This window comes from Peromyscus leucopus, chromosome 5 (assembly GCF_004664715.2).
Source record: "Peromyscus leucopus breed LL Stock chromosome 5, UCI_PerLeu_2.1, whole genome shotgun sequence".
Taxonomy (NCBI): Eukaryota; Metazoa; Chordata; class Mammalia; order Rodentia; family Cricetidae; genus Peromyscus; species Peromyscus leucopus.
Window position 1 is genome coordinate 127,233,565 of NC_051067.1, and position 17,261 is coordinate 127,250,825.

Genomic DNA, 17,261 nt, shown 5'->3' on the forward strand with positions numbered 1-17,261 from the left:
CACTGAAACCAAGTCACACAGCACCAGCCAACAGACATCATGGCTCATAACTGATTAGTGATTGGCGATAGATGTTAGTAAGCAAACAAAAACTGAAAAGCTGCTTAGTCCGACCAGGTTTCTCCTGGGACTCTTTGTCAGTTGCACACACCTTTAATCTCAGTGCTCTGAAGGCAGAAGCAGGTGGATGTTTGTAAGTCTGAGGCCAGCCGAGGTTCCATAGTGAGGCCCTGTCAGAAAAAACTGAGTCAGACCTCATGGGGGCAGACAGCAAAACCTCTAAGCCAAACAAGATGTTTCCAGTGTTCATCTGGTCAGCACCATGGGGAAGTGAAATCGGGCTAACAGGACAGGCTTGACAGGTTACGGACACACAGAGCTCCCTGTGGAGATGGCCCGAGAGTCCAGGCTCTAAGGTGGGGTGTGTTCAGCCTGGCAGACCTAGGGGAACATCCGTGGCCAGAGTCTGCAGGGTGTTTCCGAGGGTTCTGCCCATGCTCACTCGCCTGTTTCTGACCTGTCTAGAGACAGAAACTGGTGGCAGTGTCATGTCTCTGCTCTGTACTCACATATGTTTCATTTATGTATTTCATTCTTGGCTGTCAACCTTGAGGTGCATTTCTGGGGTTAGCACCAGGGGTCTGAGGATGAGCACATTTTACAACATCTTGTCTCACCGGCAGCAGTCTGGCCCCTCCCCCATTCGGGAACAACAGGAATATTTATCACTTTATGAGGAAGATGGAGGCCCCACGTGGAGATGGATTTAGTAATTACAGCTCAGACAGTGTGACAGGTTCAGCATTTAAAAGGCCTTTACTGCAGAGAAAAAGATTTACCTGCAGGGTGACCACAGCCTGCCTGCTGTGTTCATTTTGGAAGAGCATGGTAGGCCATGTTTCATCTGAGCAGAGGGTCTGCTGGTGTCTGAGCCTACAGTGGCCCTTCCTAAGTGTCATGGATGCAAGCTTTCTTTATGAACTAGAGCTAAGGACAGTGAGGATCCATCCCCAGACCTGGGGTATGATGGCCCCGCTTCTTCATGCTGTCATTTTTAATCTGCACATGACTTTCCTCAGCGGAGGTCCACATGAAAGAGAGTGAAGTGAAGGAACCTCCTTCATTTCCCAGGATGTTAGTGGTGCTGTGGGAGGCCGGGGCAACCAAAGTCTCCTGCTGCGCTCTCCACTAGAGGCTCCTTCTCCAGGCACAGCAGAGGTTTCTTCTCAGTACACATCCGCGCTATCCTTGAAGCTGCTGTGAGGGATGGTGGTTCCATAGATTTAAGCTGAGCACCTTCCCACAGACCCTGAGGTAGCTGCTGCTTCACCATGCCACACTCGTGGGTACTGTCCTTATTCACACTTGAGCAGATGGGCACAGACAGGTGACTCTGGGGAAGGGATGAAATTAGAGTTCAGGAAGGCTTGCTTTGTTTTCAGGAACACCCGCCGAGCAGCAGAGGTCTGGATGGATGAATACAAAAACTTCTACTACGCAGCAGTGCCTTCTGCCCGAAATGTGCCCTATGGAAAGTGAGTGCCACCTGCCCATCCCTTCAGGGGGGACAGTGGGAGCCGTGAGGAGAGCTTGCAGTGTCGACGGGGGGCCTCTACGCTTTGCCAGCAAGGCACTAGCGGGCAGCAGGTCATGGGCACCAGAGGCTGGACAGTCCATACCACACCACCTAGGCCACATCAGTCTCCCTGGCATTCAGAACTAAATGTATCTTCCTTTCCTCCAGTATTCAGAGCAGGCTGGAGCTCAGGAAAAAGCTGGGCTGCAAGCCCTTCAAGTGGTACCTGGACAATGTCTACCCAGAGCTAAGGTAAGTCCTAGGTAAGTCCTGGGGTCCTGAGTGCATTTTGTGAAGGCTGAGGAAGCAAGATGATTAGAGAGGCTGCAGGCCTCATGCTGGCTGTGAGACTGAGAGCTGGCTACCAGGGAGAGCACATGGTCTCACCCCACAGGTACCCACAGACCCTACTCTCTTCCAGTGTTTCCCTTGCTCTGTGTGAGCCTGGAAGAATCCCAAAGCACCCCTGATTTGGTTTGTCCCCCATTAAGAGGTGGACTAGTGAGGTATAGGCTGTCTCTCCGTGAGCAAACTGTCTCCAGTTCATTCTGCTCCGCTGACCTCTCCCCACAGCTCCCTCCAGCCACTCCTGCCTTCTAGTGAGTGTAGAATAGGATTAGCAGTGACGGTGTCCCACCTCCTCGTGGAGGGTCCATGACAGAAACACTCTGCTGAGCCTGCCCTCAAAACCACCCTTCCCTGTAAGCTGCCAGGATCTCTGTGTCCTAAGGGCCTCAGTAGAGGGCCAGCGGGTCTCTGGCAACAGGCGCCACCAGGTTATTCTCATCTTTAAGGGCCTGCCTGTTTAATCATTGCCACACAGGAGAGCCGGTTAAGGTTTAGAGTATGACCCTTAATCAGGCAGCCAAAGTCTCTCAAGGTGAGGCCAATCTTCTGTCTCCTACCCAAGCACACAGCACTCACCATACTCTCTATCCATTTGTGTACATTGAACCACTTACCAAATCCTCGCAGGCCGTGCCCTACTGGACAAGGTCTCAGTCTGTTGAGAAATACAGAGAAGCAGGCCTGAGCCCTGTGAGTGGCTTTCTAAGGGACATATCAACCTGTTAGTAGCTCTCCTTGGCAGAACTTGAGGAAACTTCTCCGTTCACAGTTGGTTTTGTCATTTTGAGATAGGGGTCTTGCTCTAGCCCAGGCTGGCCTCAAACTCTCTTCAGAAATCCTCTTTCAGCCTTCTGGATGTTGGGATTACAGGCATGTGCCATCCTGCCTGGCCCACTTACAGTCTTAGGGACCCAGAGACTGTAACCATATCATATCAGGGGTGACAGGAAGCTGTCCTCTGTTTCTGCTGCCAAATTTGAGGCTGCGTGCAGAGGGCGTGGGTAAACAGGAACTACAGAGCTGCAGAGGAGGCCTCGACTCTTACAATGAATACCTTTCAGGGTTCCAGACCACCAAGACATAGCTTTTGGGGCCTTGCAGCAGGGAACCAACTGCCTGGACACACTGGGACACTTTGCTGATGGAGTCGTTGGAATTTATGAATGTCACAACGCTGGAGGGAACCAGGTAGGCGAGCAAAATGCTTGCAGCTGCAGGCCCAGAGCTCTCAGCTGGAAGCCCTGGAGTCCTATGGAAAGTCCTGGCACTGCCAGCAACCTCAGCACCCGTGGTATTGAATGTCACCTTGAGCTGCTCATCTGCTGTGGGCTGTGCTGCAGTGTCAGGGACACACTGGTAGAGGGTGACATTGGCACCTGTTGTTCAGGCTGACTTCCTTCTTCTCCCTGGCCGCTTCCTGTCAGCTCTCACCCCTGCGATAGCCACCCCACAGTCCCAGACCTGCGTCTGCACCCATGTTTGTCACTGATGTATCGTAAACTGGTCCCCGCTTAGGAGGCGCTCAGCTTCAGCCTCTTCAGGTGGAGCGGCAATGATGGTGAAGGCCAGCAGGGCTTGGGCGCCCATCCTTGGCAGACTTGGTGATTGGCACAGTTCACCGCTCAGCCTGGGATACCTCACCCCACAGGCCCGCTGAGGTCCAGGAGCCCCCCCCTCTAGTGCTATCCTGGACCAGTGTGCTGTGCTACAAGTGTTCTAGAACCGCAGCCAGCAGCCGCCCGTGCACACGAGCCCCTGAGGTGTGCCTGCTGTGAATTGAGTCTTCCATTTTATTTAACTCGACTGAATTTGAATTCGGTCTGCCATGCGTGGCGGGTGGCTAGCACTCCGGTGCTTGGAGGGGACCTAGAGGCAAAGACGACACCAGCAGTCCCTACCATGACCGGGTGTCACATGCCACGTGGGTGAGACAGAGTACTTCCTTGGCTTTAAGCAGCACGGTGCTTGTAGCCTGGTGAGGGCTCTGTTACCTCGTTTCCAGCTCAGCCTCAGCCGCACATAGGAGATGAGAGAATTAATGGCCACACTTTTTCAGGATGGCAGCTCATAAAAGCATCTCTTAAACATCTTACAAATTCAGGTTGCTGAAGGACCCAGCAGAGAGGTGGCCAGCTCTGCCGCTTGCATGGGCCAATCAGATGTTTGGAGTTCAGTGTATTGCCCTTCTTAAAATAATGAGGTACACAATATCCACATATGACCTTCCTGGCCAGCCATGGCCTTCCCAGCATCTCCCCACACTTGTCATATCAAGAGTCTAGACCCTCAGTGCTCAGAGGCTCCCGTGACTCTCCTGACCACAGCAGCTGTGTCTCCAGCTGCTGCCCACAGGTGGGTGTAGGCATGGGGTGGAGGGGGCAGGGGTCATGGGCTTCACATCCTAGAGCTGCATCCCCACACCCTGGACACGTCTGGAACCAAGCACACACAGTGTGTGTGAGTTATTTTCACCGTAGTGACAGACACACTGTGTGTGAGTTATTTTCACTGTGGTGGCACACACACTGTGTGACCGACTTTTCACTGTGGTGGCACACACACTATGTGACCGACTTTTCACTGTGGTGGCACACACACTGTGTGACCGACTTTTCACTGTGGTGGCACACACTGTGTTGACAGAGGACCTGACAAGACAGAGGAAGAGAGAAGGGGTCTTGTGTCCACACCTTGTGTCTGGAAGCAGACAGTAGACAGGAAGTAAGGTCGGGCTACAGAGGGCCTACCCACAGTGACTCCAAGTCCAGGTCTCTTCTGTGAGCTCCTTCCTTCTAATGTACAGTGACACGGAGCACACCAATGTACACGGAGCACACCAATGTACCCGGAGCACACCTTCCCATTCAAGGCAGGAGTAGAGACAGAGCAAGGAAAGATAGAGCCCTGCCTCCAGGTTCACTTGCTCGTCGTTCCCCAGCCTCTCTGTCCTGCCCCCCATCTCCCCCACTCTACACTTCTACCCTCCCATCCCCCTGTCTCTCCCCCACTCCCCAAACCCCCTCGCCTTTTGCACTTCTCAGAGAGTCAGGAGACTGCATGTCCCAGTGGCGGCCCCAAAATGTGAGTTCTGTCTCCCTTGGGTTTCAGTGTCTTGCTGCTACCAGACTACTTGTACATTGGTAGCAAGGTGACCGTTTATCACCCTGTCCTTGTGGCCTGTAAAATAAAAGGCAATCTTTGGAGCACTTAATCATGCGTCTTCCATTTTCCCCACTGAGGGGAATGCTGGGCTGACTGAGACCTCCACTTCTGGGTCCTGGAGGCCTTGCATGGGGTGGCTGCACCCTTAACAGATCTGGTGCCTAAGTGGCTTTAGGAAGCCCTGCCTTCTGGCCCCACATAGAGCCTTCTACCCAGCCACTGCCACCATAGCTCTGTCCCCAGTCTTCCCTACTTCTGCATGATCTTGTTTAGCATTCAGAGAGGTGATTGACAGCCCTGCCCTCTGTGTACATACGCATGTACATGTGTTTGAATTGTTAAAAGCATAGGCAAGAATATTTAAATGCATTCTGACCCAGTTTTCTTGTCTGCAAAGTAGACCTACCAACCCCTCATGCAGTTCGTGTGAGAAGACTTGAGACCGCTTGGCATATAGTGAGCATCCACTTAGAGGAGCCCTGCTGTGTTGACATGTAGATTGTTCCTGCAGAGGGAGTTCGGGGACTTGGAGAGCACCACGGCTCCTGCAGACCCAGCCCCGTGGATGTTTGCTGGAAGCTGCAGTCTATCGCTTACAGAGTTTTCACAAATTCAACCTACGTTCATAAATCTGTTTCCAAACCCGAGCTTGTGGGAGGAATTGTGGGTGAGAGCAGGACAGTTGACCCTGACCTCTAACTTGCACTTTGAGCTAAAATACTTACTATGGTTAGTCTTGATGACTCTGTTAGCTAACTTTTCTTGTTTTTTCTTTAGTCATGTTTCTTGATACGTTCATTCTTGTCACTCTATTAACTCCTTATCTTGCTGCTCTGACCAAATACTTGACGGAAACAACTGGAGGGTGGGTTTATTTGGGCTCCGGATTGAGAGTCCAGTTAGTCCATCGTGTCAGTGGTGGCCTGCCAGCATGAGTGGCTGCAGGAGTGGGAAGTTCCACAGCCTCCCAGAACAGAGCCACCAAAACCTAACAGTTCCCAAGGACAAGCTTAGCAGCCAGGTGGGTGTAGGTCTGCCCCCGAGTTAGCCCTGGGGTCCTGAGTCAGGCGTCCCAGTTGACCGCACTTTGACCGAGGCCCACCTCTGACTTGTGCTCTCCTCCAGGAGTGGGCCCTGACGAAGGAGAAGTCTGTGAAACACATGGACCTGTGCCTCGCTGTGGTGGACCGCTCGCCCGGCTCCCTCGTCAGGCTGCAGGGATGCCGGGAGAACGACAGCAGACAGGTGCGTCACTTGGGACAAGGTGGTGCAGGCCCCAGGCTTTCTCGGTGCTCACAGTGACAAGGGTCACATCTTCTCCACCTTAGCCCACTTGCTGTCATTCATACACTGGAGGTCTCGTGTCACAGAGTCCCGATTTCACTTCCTTCCTCACATCAGAGCGTTTTGTGTGAAATGACATGATCCTTAAACGAAAACATTAACTACTTGTTTTTCGTACATAACTTTACAAAATTCTAATCTAAATGCTTAAACAGATGAGCCTGTGCAAGCACACAGACTCAGCAGCAGAGCCACCCACATCCCACAGAAAGTGGGCTTTGGGTCTTTAACTCTGGTCCTCTCCATGGCTAGCTGGTGTAGCATGACATTTTCCTAAAGTCCAGGGCCACAAGCATCCTCCTCAGCTCCCTGTCAGCCCATCACAAAGGGAGCAGCCGTTTGCCCGCCATGCCCTGGCCTGTGTGGCTGAGTGTTTGGAGGTGTATTGATTGTCTTACTCAAGATCACAGAATCTTAACCCTGGTGAGAGTTGAGGACCCTCTCTGTATTTGCTTCCACTGGGTCAGGACTTCCTGGAAGCCGGTCTTCTGTGCACACTCCCCTTCTGAGCCCTAGGGTGACAATTGTCATTAGCAACAGCAGTGCAGGGGCCCTTCCAGCCTACTGCAGGGAGAGTCAGCCAGTCGTCTCACAGTCCCTTCCGAGAAGACAGATACGGGGAAACTGAGGCATGAGGACTACCAGAGCCATAACTAAGCCATATTCCATGCACCTGATTTCACAAAGAGAAGCAGAGGCCCAATTTCCCCACCCAGCACTGCTAGGGGGTGGCGGCACAGCCGTCATCCAGTTCCTGTTTAGAGCCGAGGTATCGGAGAAATGCTTGCAAAGGGTCCCCTCTCCCCAGTCCATCTCCAAAGCACTGCTCCCATCTCTGGGTGTCTGTCCTTGCCTACAGAACCCCAGCCTACCCTGTGCTCTCTTTAAACAGTGGTCTCTGTGGTGCAGTTGTACGACTGAGCCTACCCTGTAGGGTGGGATAGTGAATGCTGAACAGGGAAGCCACTGTGCCCTGCACCCAGACCCATCCAGGCTGGCATGGAGGACAGTTCCTGGCCACAGCCCAAGTGCCCTTGAGGTGTCTTTGCTATAGGCAGTGATAAAGTGAGACTTGAATCTGGTCTCCAAAACTAAAAAGAAAACAAGTCCTTGCTGTAAGCGTCGATAGAAACACCTGCTCCAGTGGTATTCTTGGGGTCCTTACCTGGGCTTCTCAGGCAGGGAAAGCTGCACTTGCTCCTTCTGGGTGGGGAGTACAGCCTCAAGCCTCCACCTGTGGGGGTGTGGGAACACTACTTCAGGAAATCCACCACACTACCACATCCCATCAGATAGACACCAGTGCTGAAGACCTCCTCCCAGGGCCAGCTGTGACTTCATTCTTTTCTTAGACATTCATCCTTGTCTAGTGGATGCTTCCACATGTGACAGACAGGGTCCCCCCAGGAGCCAGAATCAGATTCTATTCACTCCACACTCCACACGCTTTGTCAGGCAGCTCCAAGGCCTTGGCAGACTCCAAGCATGCTTTCCATGACAATGCAGGGGACAGGAGAACTGACAGCCACAAGGACAAGGAGGGACGAGACAGTGTAGGTGGCACAGCCTCTCGGGCTGCGGTTGCCCTTGACTTCCTCTGTTGGCAAGGAAGCTGAGTGAGCAGGTGGAACAACAATCAGGAGGGTTGAGAGAGCCGTGTGCATCGCCCATGCTTGGAGGGTCAGCCTCGTGCTGTGGGCTGTGCTTTGCTGCCCCCCCCCCCCCCAGCCTGCTGTTGAGAGTCAGCTCCTTGGCATGTCTCAGCGTGGTGCTTTACTGTTTGGCCAACGAGAACATCGGGTTTCCAGGCACATGTATATGTGTGCATTTGCACAATCGGGGAGAGGAGGCAAGAGTGAGAAAATTTAATTCCACAGTGTCAGAATTTTCAGAAATACTTACCCCAAGGAACTTTAGTGCATGCATAAAAAATTAATTAGAGCCATAGTCCTAGTTAATGAAAGGACCTGGGGGAGACAGGGGGCGGGGGGCGAAAAATGTGTTATTTAAAAAACCAAAACAAATGTTTAAGTAGAATGTTTACATTACTTGCTAAACAATAGGATAAGGGCAACTCAAACTTCTTGAGGCTGTTAGGGCTTTGTGCGTGGCAGAGTGGGTCGGTGGGCTTCCTGGCTATGTTTGGTTTTAGTGTGCTAGGAGCAGTCACAGGAGCATCGTTCTGGTGACCTGTGCCCCAAGAGTAGCACACAGGGCACTGGGGACTCCTGACAGAGACAGTCTGGAAACAGCAGGTGTGTGCCTGAGAGCGGCCTGCAGACCCCACGCCGCCTCACACTCCTCCCCTGCTGTGCTCTTGTCTGTTGCAGAAGTGGGAGCAGATCGAGGGCAACTCCAAGCTGCGCCACGTGGGCAGCAACCTGTGCCTGGACAGCCGCACAGCCAAGAGCGGAGGCCTGAGTGTGGAGGTGTGTGGTCCGGCCCTGTCACAGCAGTGGAAATTCTCACTCAACCTGCAGCAATAAGAGGCCCCAGGGGCCTGCCGTCCACCTGCACACCAGCCCAGTTTGGTGATCACGTTATTATGTTTCAGAAACTTTCCGCAAAACTATATACCTCAGTGTTCCATCATGGTCTGAAAGTCTTAAGTCTTCAGCGAGGCATGAGCTGGGCTGGCACTGTGCAGAAGAGGAAATGAGCCCCTGGGGCTCGGGACAGAGGGTCCCTCCCAAGGCTGGCATCCTCTGCCTCCCACTTTCTACTTTCTGCCCACTCCCCAGCAGAGGAACAGCCCAGTGCTGGCCGGAACAAGTGGACAAGCAGCAAGCATGTTTATATTGAGGACAGAGGGAACGGGCAGCTGCCCTCACAGCAAGAACTCAAAAATCTCCAGTTTGTTTTTTTACCCATCCAAAATCATGTGTGTGAACCAGGCATGGTGGCCAGTGCCTGTAATCCCATCACTCAGGAGGCGGAGGCAGGCAAGACCCTGTCTGAGGAGAAAAAGTGGTTTCCACAAAGCCGACCTTTCCTTGCAGACTTCCTCGTTTCTCTGTCCTTGCACCTCTGGGCGCAGCTGGCCTCCCAGCCACTTCCTTCTTCCACTGGCATACTTGCTGCGTTTGAATACGGACTTTCCTATGAGTGGGACACTAAATAGAGATACACATAAAGAGAATGACGGTCAGTTCCCTGTGCTTCCCCACATCGTCATCTCGTGAACCCCGCAGCGCAGCGCAGCTCTGCAGAGGGGCCTGCGCTCCCAGAGCCAGAGGTGACATCACTGTCTCTGGAGCCTCACCAGCCAGGCCATGCTGCTCTGCCAGCTGCAGGGGTCCCCGAACCACTGGCCCCAGCCCCCAAACGTCAATGTTGGACTTCAGCTAGGGAACTGCGGCTGGGTTAGAACGTCTGCTGTGTGCCCATCGTCGTCTATAAACCTAACTAGGTTACCTCTTTTGGCAAGTTATTACTTTGAGTTTTCTTTTAAAATTAGATTTCTTTTCTTTAGGAAAACTCAATCCCACAGCTTCTAACTAATGTGAGCCAGCAGGACCCCACTGCCTTGTGACAGGCCAGGACCCTGGACAGCTGTCACATGCTATTTCTAGGCTCGTAGTGGTCTGAGACCCTGTATTTGGGTCTTGGGCACTAACTGAGCTGCTGGCAGAGCACAGAGGACCAGCCTTTTAGCATGTGGGTGAACCCCACATGTCTGCAGCCCTGGTACAGGTGATACCCCCAGATAGAGCCACAGGCAGGTGCAGGAACTGTGGGTAGAGTTAGGACCATAGGGCCTGTGCTTTTACACTGAGGACCCAGGCCTGTGTCAGCCACAGAGATGGCCTGGGTGCCTGCCCGGTAGGGCTGCAAGCATCACACACGAACATCTCAGGTGTCCCCGAGACCACAGGAACCATAGTTGGAGGTGGTCAGAGAGCCTGTGAGTGAGTGCTCTGCTTCCCACCTGCGCCAAAAGGGGGCGTGGCTAGTTCTCTTCTGCTTGAGGAGCTCCATATATGTGCACACCGTGACCACGGACCCTCTGGGAAGGCCTGGCCAGGTGCTGACCCTCTGTCTTTTCAGCCCCTGCCAAGCAGCCAGCAAACGAGGCATTATAACAGACAGGGTGCCCTTGTGTCTGGTTAAGTCCACACATGCCCACCTTCCCAGGTAGGCTCTGAGGAATGTCACTCACAGGTACAGGTGCAAGGCTGTCAAGGAGAAGGCAGGCGTTTAGTCCAAGCATAGTCGATGCTGTTAAGCCCCGACACCTCTGCAGTGCTTTGATCAGAGTGAAAACCACAGGTGTGGAGCAGCACATCTGTGTTTTGAAGTAGGTGTGGGTGGAGCTTCCCACCACGCACCGGCACCCCACCCCACCCTGTGCTCTCCTGTGTCACCTTTACCATCTGAGTGTCTGGCCACCAGGGTGCAGCTCAGCCCTCCTCTGAACAGAGGGGACTGGGCAGGGCCCTGCCGTGAGCCATGTTTACATGACAGCGTGCCAAAGTGACTCACCATGCTTGCATTGTTTCCTAGTCATCGGGGCTATCCCACCCTCCCACTCCTGTTTTTAAAACTAAAAACTCCCAGGAGCCCTGGGCGCCCGCAGGCAAAGGTGGTTGTCTTCTGTGGTGGTCCTCGAGTCTCCGTGAAGCTGAAAATGATGGTGTCTGTGAGTATGTTTTGCAAATTCAAAATATAGTTTGGTAATTTTTTTTCCAGTTAATTTTTAAAAGAACTGCTGTACAGAGCTTGTACTTTGTCCATTTTATAGATGGAAACCATCCTTGAAATTAACTTAAATAAAGAGAAGATACTTTATAGATAATGCTAAGCTGCCATCTCTTGTGGTCTCTATCAGGTGCGGGACCCGGCAGAAGGCTGGAATCCAGGTCTTGCTTCTGGGCCCCTCCACTGACGTTTCTCCTCACTCTCCTAAAACCCACCTCTAATGCTGTGCCTGCTGTCATCTGCTGTATTAATAACAGTTGGTAGCAGTGTTAGTAGCAGTTAGTTGGTAGCAGTTAGTTAGGCTGTGCCGGCCACCTGCCCAGCCCCTTCAACGTGGTCACACTTGACAAATACTAAGAAAAAGCTGGTGATGCAAGTGGGAACCCACCTAAAGTTGCCCTGATCCTGTGCAACCCACTTTCTGTAGTCTGCCCTGGACATTTGGCTCACACCCTCGAGGAACCAAATGTTTTACACTTAAGCATTTAAAATGCTCACCAGCCATCTGTGACTGTCCCATCCATCCCAGCCTGGCACATGCCCTCTAGTACACCTTTATGTGACTAGCTGTGTATCCAGGAATATAAACACTGGCCAATCGTCTGCAGTTTGGTCCAAGATAAGGCAGTGAAGGGACTGACCAGGAGATGCCTGAACCTTCTGAGACCACAGAATGCATTCACTTCGTTATTTAAGACACCAAAAATTTGGCTCTGTGGCCATTTGTGAGATGAAGGCATGAATATAAAACTTGGTGATGTCCCAGGACCTCGGAGTACCTGAAGAGACTCTAAACCACATTTCTAAAAGGCTCCTATCCCTAGCTCTAGCCTGGGTGCTCGCAGGAGGGCTGTAGGATGGGTATACAGGAGGTCCCAGTTAGCCCAGAGCCAGACACACAATTCAGCTTTGTCATGACATGGTAGCCATGGGGTGATTTCTTTCAGAGTATTTCAGTGAGGTCCAGAAAGGCATGGGCCTTGGAGGATCATGGAAGGAGTCCTTGAGATCACCACTGGGAGGCATGTGGAATTTGGAGATACTGACTGTGGTTTGCTGAAGGACATCCCAGAAGGTCCCTTGTTACCCTTGAGCTGGAGAGTTCTCTTGAAACCATGTCACCTACAAGTAGTTCAAATAAAGATGTTCATTATCTCGTATTACAAGAAACTCAAGAGACTGGATTTCAGCTCAGTTGTGGGCTCAACACTGAACAAGCTGCCTGCTCCCCTCACCCCACGGCCATGGCATAGGACAGACACCTCCGGCAGTGAGTCATGCGACTCCTAGGTGGGCCCCCTTGCCTAGAGGCAGGATGTAGGCTCAGGAGCTTGGGAAGCAGATGGGCAGCTTGTGTCCTTGTCAGGGGACAGAAAGCAGACACTGCTTACTGTGCCAAGCAGAGCCTGTCAGGCCTGCCCTTGTTGGAAGGATTTGGGCCACAGGATGAATGGAACAATGACATGGTGAATCTCAGGAGGGTGGCTGCTGGCCTGCTGAGCCCCTTCCTTCCCTACTCTTGGCTTCTCTGGTACCTGCTGGCAGCTCAGGGCTCCCCTCAGGGAGGTTTCAAATGAAACAACACATTGCAGCAGATCACAAAGCAGCCAGTCATCCAAGACACTGTTGCAGCTGATAATCAGCTCACTGGGCTACACTGTCCCATCTCACCACTGCTGTGATCCCAGAGCAGCCGAGCGCATAAACGGTGTGTGGAACTCTGCAATAATTGATGTAAGGAAGATAGCTGATTTCAAAACAAAATAGATTGTACCCCCTGTCTGCAAAGTTCAGTCATAACAGGACAAAATACTGTTTCTGGCAGAGATCATGATGGGGAAAGAAAAATACCAAGGGTCTCAGAAGCACCTTGGTGTGGGTGGGCGAGTTTTCCTTGTCTGAGCTCCAGGGTGCCCCCATGTGGCTGACAGGACACTTACACCTCTCAGCATCCAAGCATGCCTGTTGGTGAATGTGACTTCCTATCTCTGCCTTTCAGAGGTGGGCTTAATTTTAGATACGCCCTTACTTTGACCCAAGGATGCTAGATGGGTCCAGCAGAAACGGACCTGTGGGGTGGTAGATCAAGTGGGAATAATGGTCCTTGGTCATAGGTGGCACTGCCCGCTCTGGTAGAAGGAAAGGGCGGCCGCTCAGGAGCTAGGACTCTCCGTCTTGTGCATTGGCACCGGAGCTCTAGGCCCTCTGGCCCTCGGGCTCCAGAACTTTCCCAGAAACCCCTGGTTCCTGACCCTGTGAACATGAACCTAAGTCACGTCCCAGGGCTCTTTCCTGCAAATAACCTAGTGCGGATCTCCTCTGCCTCCACAGTCAGGTAAGCTGCCTTGCCCACGTCCCCTCACATATATGTACCTATTGGTCTGTCTAAGAAACCCTGACTGGTACCAGGGATAGCCAACTGGTGTTCTTATTGACATATCTGCTGGCAGGTGCTGGGGCGGGGGCAGCTGGACCAAGGAGAAATGTAAAGGAAGGCCCCTCTGTTAACCTCAGACCCCCCACAGATGGAGCCCCAGCACAGGGCTGAGGGGCTGGCGTTATAGCCAGCTGTCTTCTCTCCACCTTGGAACTGCATAGGAAACGAGCTGGACAAGAAAGAGAACAAGACCCCAGAATGAAGAAAGGAAAAGACCAAGTGAGTGTCCCTTGGCCATAGTGCTGTGTGTAGGGGCTGGAGGGTTAGGGGTTAGGTTAGAGGGTGGGAAGGGGGTAGACTACCCTGGGCCTGACTCCAGCTCTGGATACAGCAGGTACCTGCTCTCTTCCTGAGTTCCATCCTGGCCTATCCAGTAAAAGGATGAAGGAGGGAGGATAAGGCCAGTCTTGTCCTGAATTCTCATCTGTCACCAGGGGGTACCACACAGGAACAAGGAGAAAGCTTGAGAGGAGGGAATGGGTGAACAGAAGAGCCCTGGAGTGAGGTTCTCTAATTTTCACAACCCATGGTAGTTTACCCATTTTGACACTGGGGAAGTCAGGGCTCTGGCAAGTCAGCCATGTGGCTGATGTCTTCACATAGGCCAAGTGAGGCCCCATCTCTGAGACTGAGCCTGGTCTGAGGCAGGGGAGGGCCCAATGCAGTGCTGTGTGTGACAGAGGGGTGGGACAGATGGCAGGCCTCTAGGAGCGTCCAGGACATGCAGTCCCTTTCTCGCTAACAGATGGTAGCTCTCAAGGACTGGACAAGAGTGTTAGAAAGGCTCGGGGCCTTGTGAGAAGGAAGTGGGGTCCCAAGGAAGCCTCAGAGGTCAGTTTGCACTTGTATCCTAGACCCACCCCTTGCACCCTCAGGACAGTCCAGGATGGGAACCCTCTGCTCACTCACTGCCATAGTGGCATCATGATCAGAAGTGACGTGAGGAGGGCATTGTGACCCTGCATTACACACCCACTAACGGGTGGCCTTCCGGTGGCTAATGACAGGACTGCCACCCGTGAAATTCCCACCCGAGACATTGAATCCCTACTGAATGTGCTGTGTCTTAAGTGAACAAGCAAAGGGGGCAGCCCTGCCGTCTGCACCAAAGGGCAGCCTAGTAGTCAGCCCAGAAGGTAAAGATGGGTGAGGCTTCCTTAGAGCCCTAGATGTCAGAGACCCAAGAAGACCACCAGCTCGTAAGAACCAGGCCCTTGACAGTCTCCACCAGCTGGCTAGCAGGTGAGAGACCCGCCTGCAGGCTGCACCCCCACTGCCACCACCCACTGGATTCTGTCCCCCCCAAGACCCACTCTGCCACCTGACCTCACCCACCTCATCCTCCTCCCCATGGCCAGCCCTTCCCCCACAGCTCCAGCAGACTCCAGAGGCACAGGTACAGCCCACACCAGTTGGGAGAACAGGTGAGTGACTGGCCTCCCAGCTGAACTGCCCCAACCTCCAGACCCTAAGCCACAGGGCACATGCCATGCCCCTCCCCCTCCCATCTCAGCACCAGCAAGGCAGCTGGGCCCTGCCCCCAACTCTGGGGGAACTCCACTGCTCTGGTGCGGTTCCGTCAGCTGGCTAGCAGGTGAGAGACCCGCCTGCAGGCTGCACCACCGCCAGTGCCACCCACTGGACACTGTCCCCTCAAGACCTACTCTGCCGCCCAACCTCACCCACCTCCTCCCCTCCTCCCCATGAAACTCCGGCAGATTCCGTAGGCATAGGTGCGGCCCACACCAGTAAGAAGAACAGGATGATACACTGGACCTAGGCACCCAAACCCCCACAAACCTCAGCTGAGACACCCTACTGGACCTGAAAACCTGCCAATCACCAGAACCCTTGGCCATTCAGGCCGGAAGACAATAAAGGAAACAGATAATAAAGAAACAAAACCCCCTCCAACAAAGGCAACACAAGAATCAACACCCAGACCTATAATCATCCCAAACCCAGATGCATAAACGCCAGCGTAACAATACATTCAACAACAGAAAAGGCAATATGGCACCACCACAACCCAGTAATCCTACAACATCCCAGGATAGGTTAGAAGACCTGAACATTCTAATGCTACTGGAGAAAAAAAAAATTACCTTAAAAGTAATTTTTTGAAGATGGTAGAGGCCCTTAGGGGAAATGAAAAATTCCCTTAAAGAAATAGAGGAAGAGACAAAGAAGTTGGAAGAAATCAATAAGTCCCTTAAAGAAAATCAAGAAAAAAACAATCATACAGATGAAGGAAATGATTCAAGACTTGAAAATTGAAATAGAAGCAATAAAGAAAACACAAACCAAGAGAATTCTGGAAATGGAAAATCTGAGTAAGCAAACAGGTGATGCATGCATCACCAACAGAATACAAGAGATGGAAGAGAGAATCTCAGGTGTTGAAGATATGATAGAAGAAATAGATTCATTGGTCAAAGAAAACATTAAAGCCAACAAAGTCATAACATAAAAATCCAGGAAACCTGGGACACCATGAAAAGACCAAACCTAAGAATAATAGGAATAGAAGAAGGAGAAAAAACCAGATCACAGAAAATACATTCAACAAAATCATAGAAGTAAACTTTCCTAACCTAAAAAAGGACATGCCTATAAAGGTACAAGAAGCTTACAGAACACCAAATAGACTGGACAAAAAAAAAAAAAAGGTCTCCTCACCACATAATAATCAAAACACTAAACATACAGAAGAAACAATAAGGAGCTATAAAAGAAAAAATAATTTATAAAGGCAGACCTATCAGAATTACACCTGACTTCTCAATGGAGACACTAAAAGCCAGAAGGTCCTGGACAGACATTTTGCAGACACTAAGAGACCACAGATGCCAGCCCAGACTACTACTATACTCAGTAAAACTTTCAATTAGACAGAAAACAAGATATTTCATGACGAAAACAGATTTACCTATCCACAAATCCAGCCCAACAGAAAGTAGTAGAAGGAAAAAACCAATCCAAGGAAGTCATTTGCACCCACGAAAACACAGGCAATAGATAATCTCACACCCAAGGAAGAGAAAAACACACACACACACACACACACACACACACACACACACACACACACTACTACTACTACTACTACTACTACTATTACCACCACCACCACCACCAAAACAAAACAAAAAACAAAAACAGGAATTAGCAATCACTGGTTATTAATATCTCTTAATATCAATGGACTCAATTTGCCAGTAAAAAGACACAGGCTAACAGAATGGATATGAAAACAGGGTCCATACTTCTGCTGCATATAAGAAACATACCTCCTCCAGGCCAGCGCCCTTTACCTCTTTCCCCTAAGTGGCAGGGACCCTTCAAGAAAAATCTCTCTTCATATACAGTGAAACAAACAGGGCCTCTCACTCTCAAGCTCCAGAGGACATCAGGATCCACTGCCTTGTCACCAATTCCAGAGGAATAAGGTATCACCCCTCCCTTTCCCAACCAGGGCCACACAGAGCCGGAGGCAAAAAGGACCATCAAAAATATCCAGGTGGTAAGGAATAATGTAATACAACCATTTATCATTGTTCAATACTCAGCAACTGATCACCTGTGTTTCCTAAGTGTTAACCTAATAAGGAAAACAGGTGCCTTAAATAAACCACCTCTAATGAGGCTTGCCTCAGATAGAAATTAAGCAGAGTACTAAGACCAGATCTACCTCAG

The 17,261-nt window shown here is 51.5% G+C and overlaps 1 protein-coding gene across 2 annotated transcripts in view; it reads left to right on the plus strand.

The window, feature by feature from the left end:
• Galnt2 (polypeptide N-acetylgalactosaminyltransferase 2) overlaps nt 1-11,236 on the plus strand; it is a 132,276-nt gene extending 121,040 nt beyond the window's left edge. For both annotated transcript variants that reach the window (XM_028856356.2, XM_028856357.2), the window contains exons 12-16: nt 1,443-1,535; nt 1,745-1,828; nt 2,986-3,112; nt 6,212-6,331; nt 8,761-11,236. In XM_028856356.2, coding sequence (XP_028712189.1) covers nt 1,443-1,535; nt 1,745-1,828; nt 2,986-3,112; nt 6,212-6,331; nt 8,761-8,916 — 580 coding nt within the window. In that variant the 3' untranslated portion in view covers nt 8,917-11,236. The remainder of the gene's footprint in view (nt 1-1,442; nt 1,536-1,744; nt 1,829-2,985; nt 3,113-6,211; nt 6,332-8,760) is intronic.
• The last annotated feature ends 6,025 nt before the right edge of the window (nt 11,237-17,261 follow it).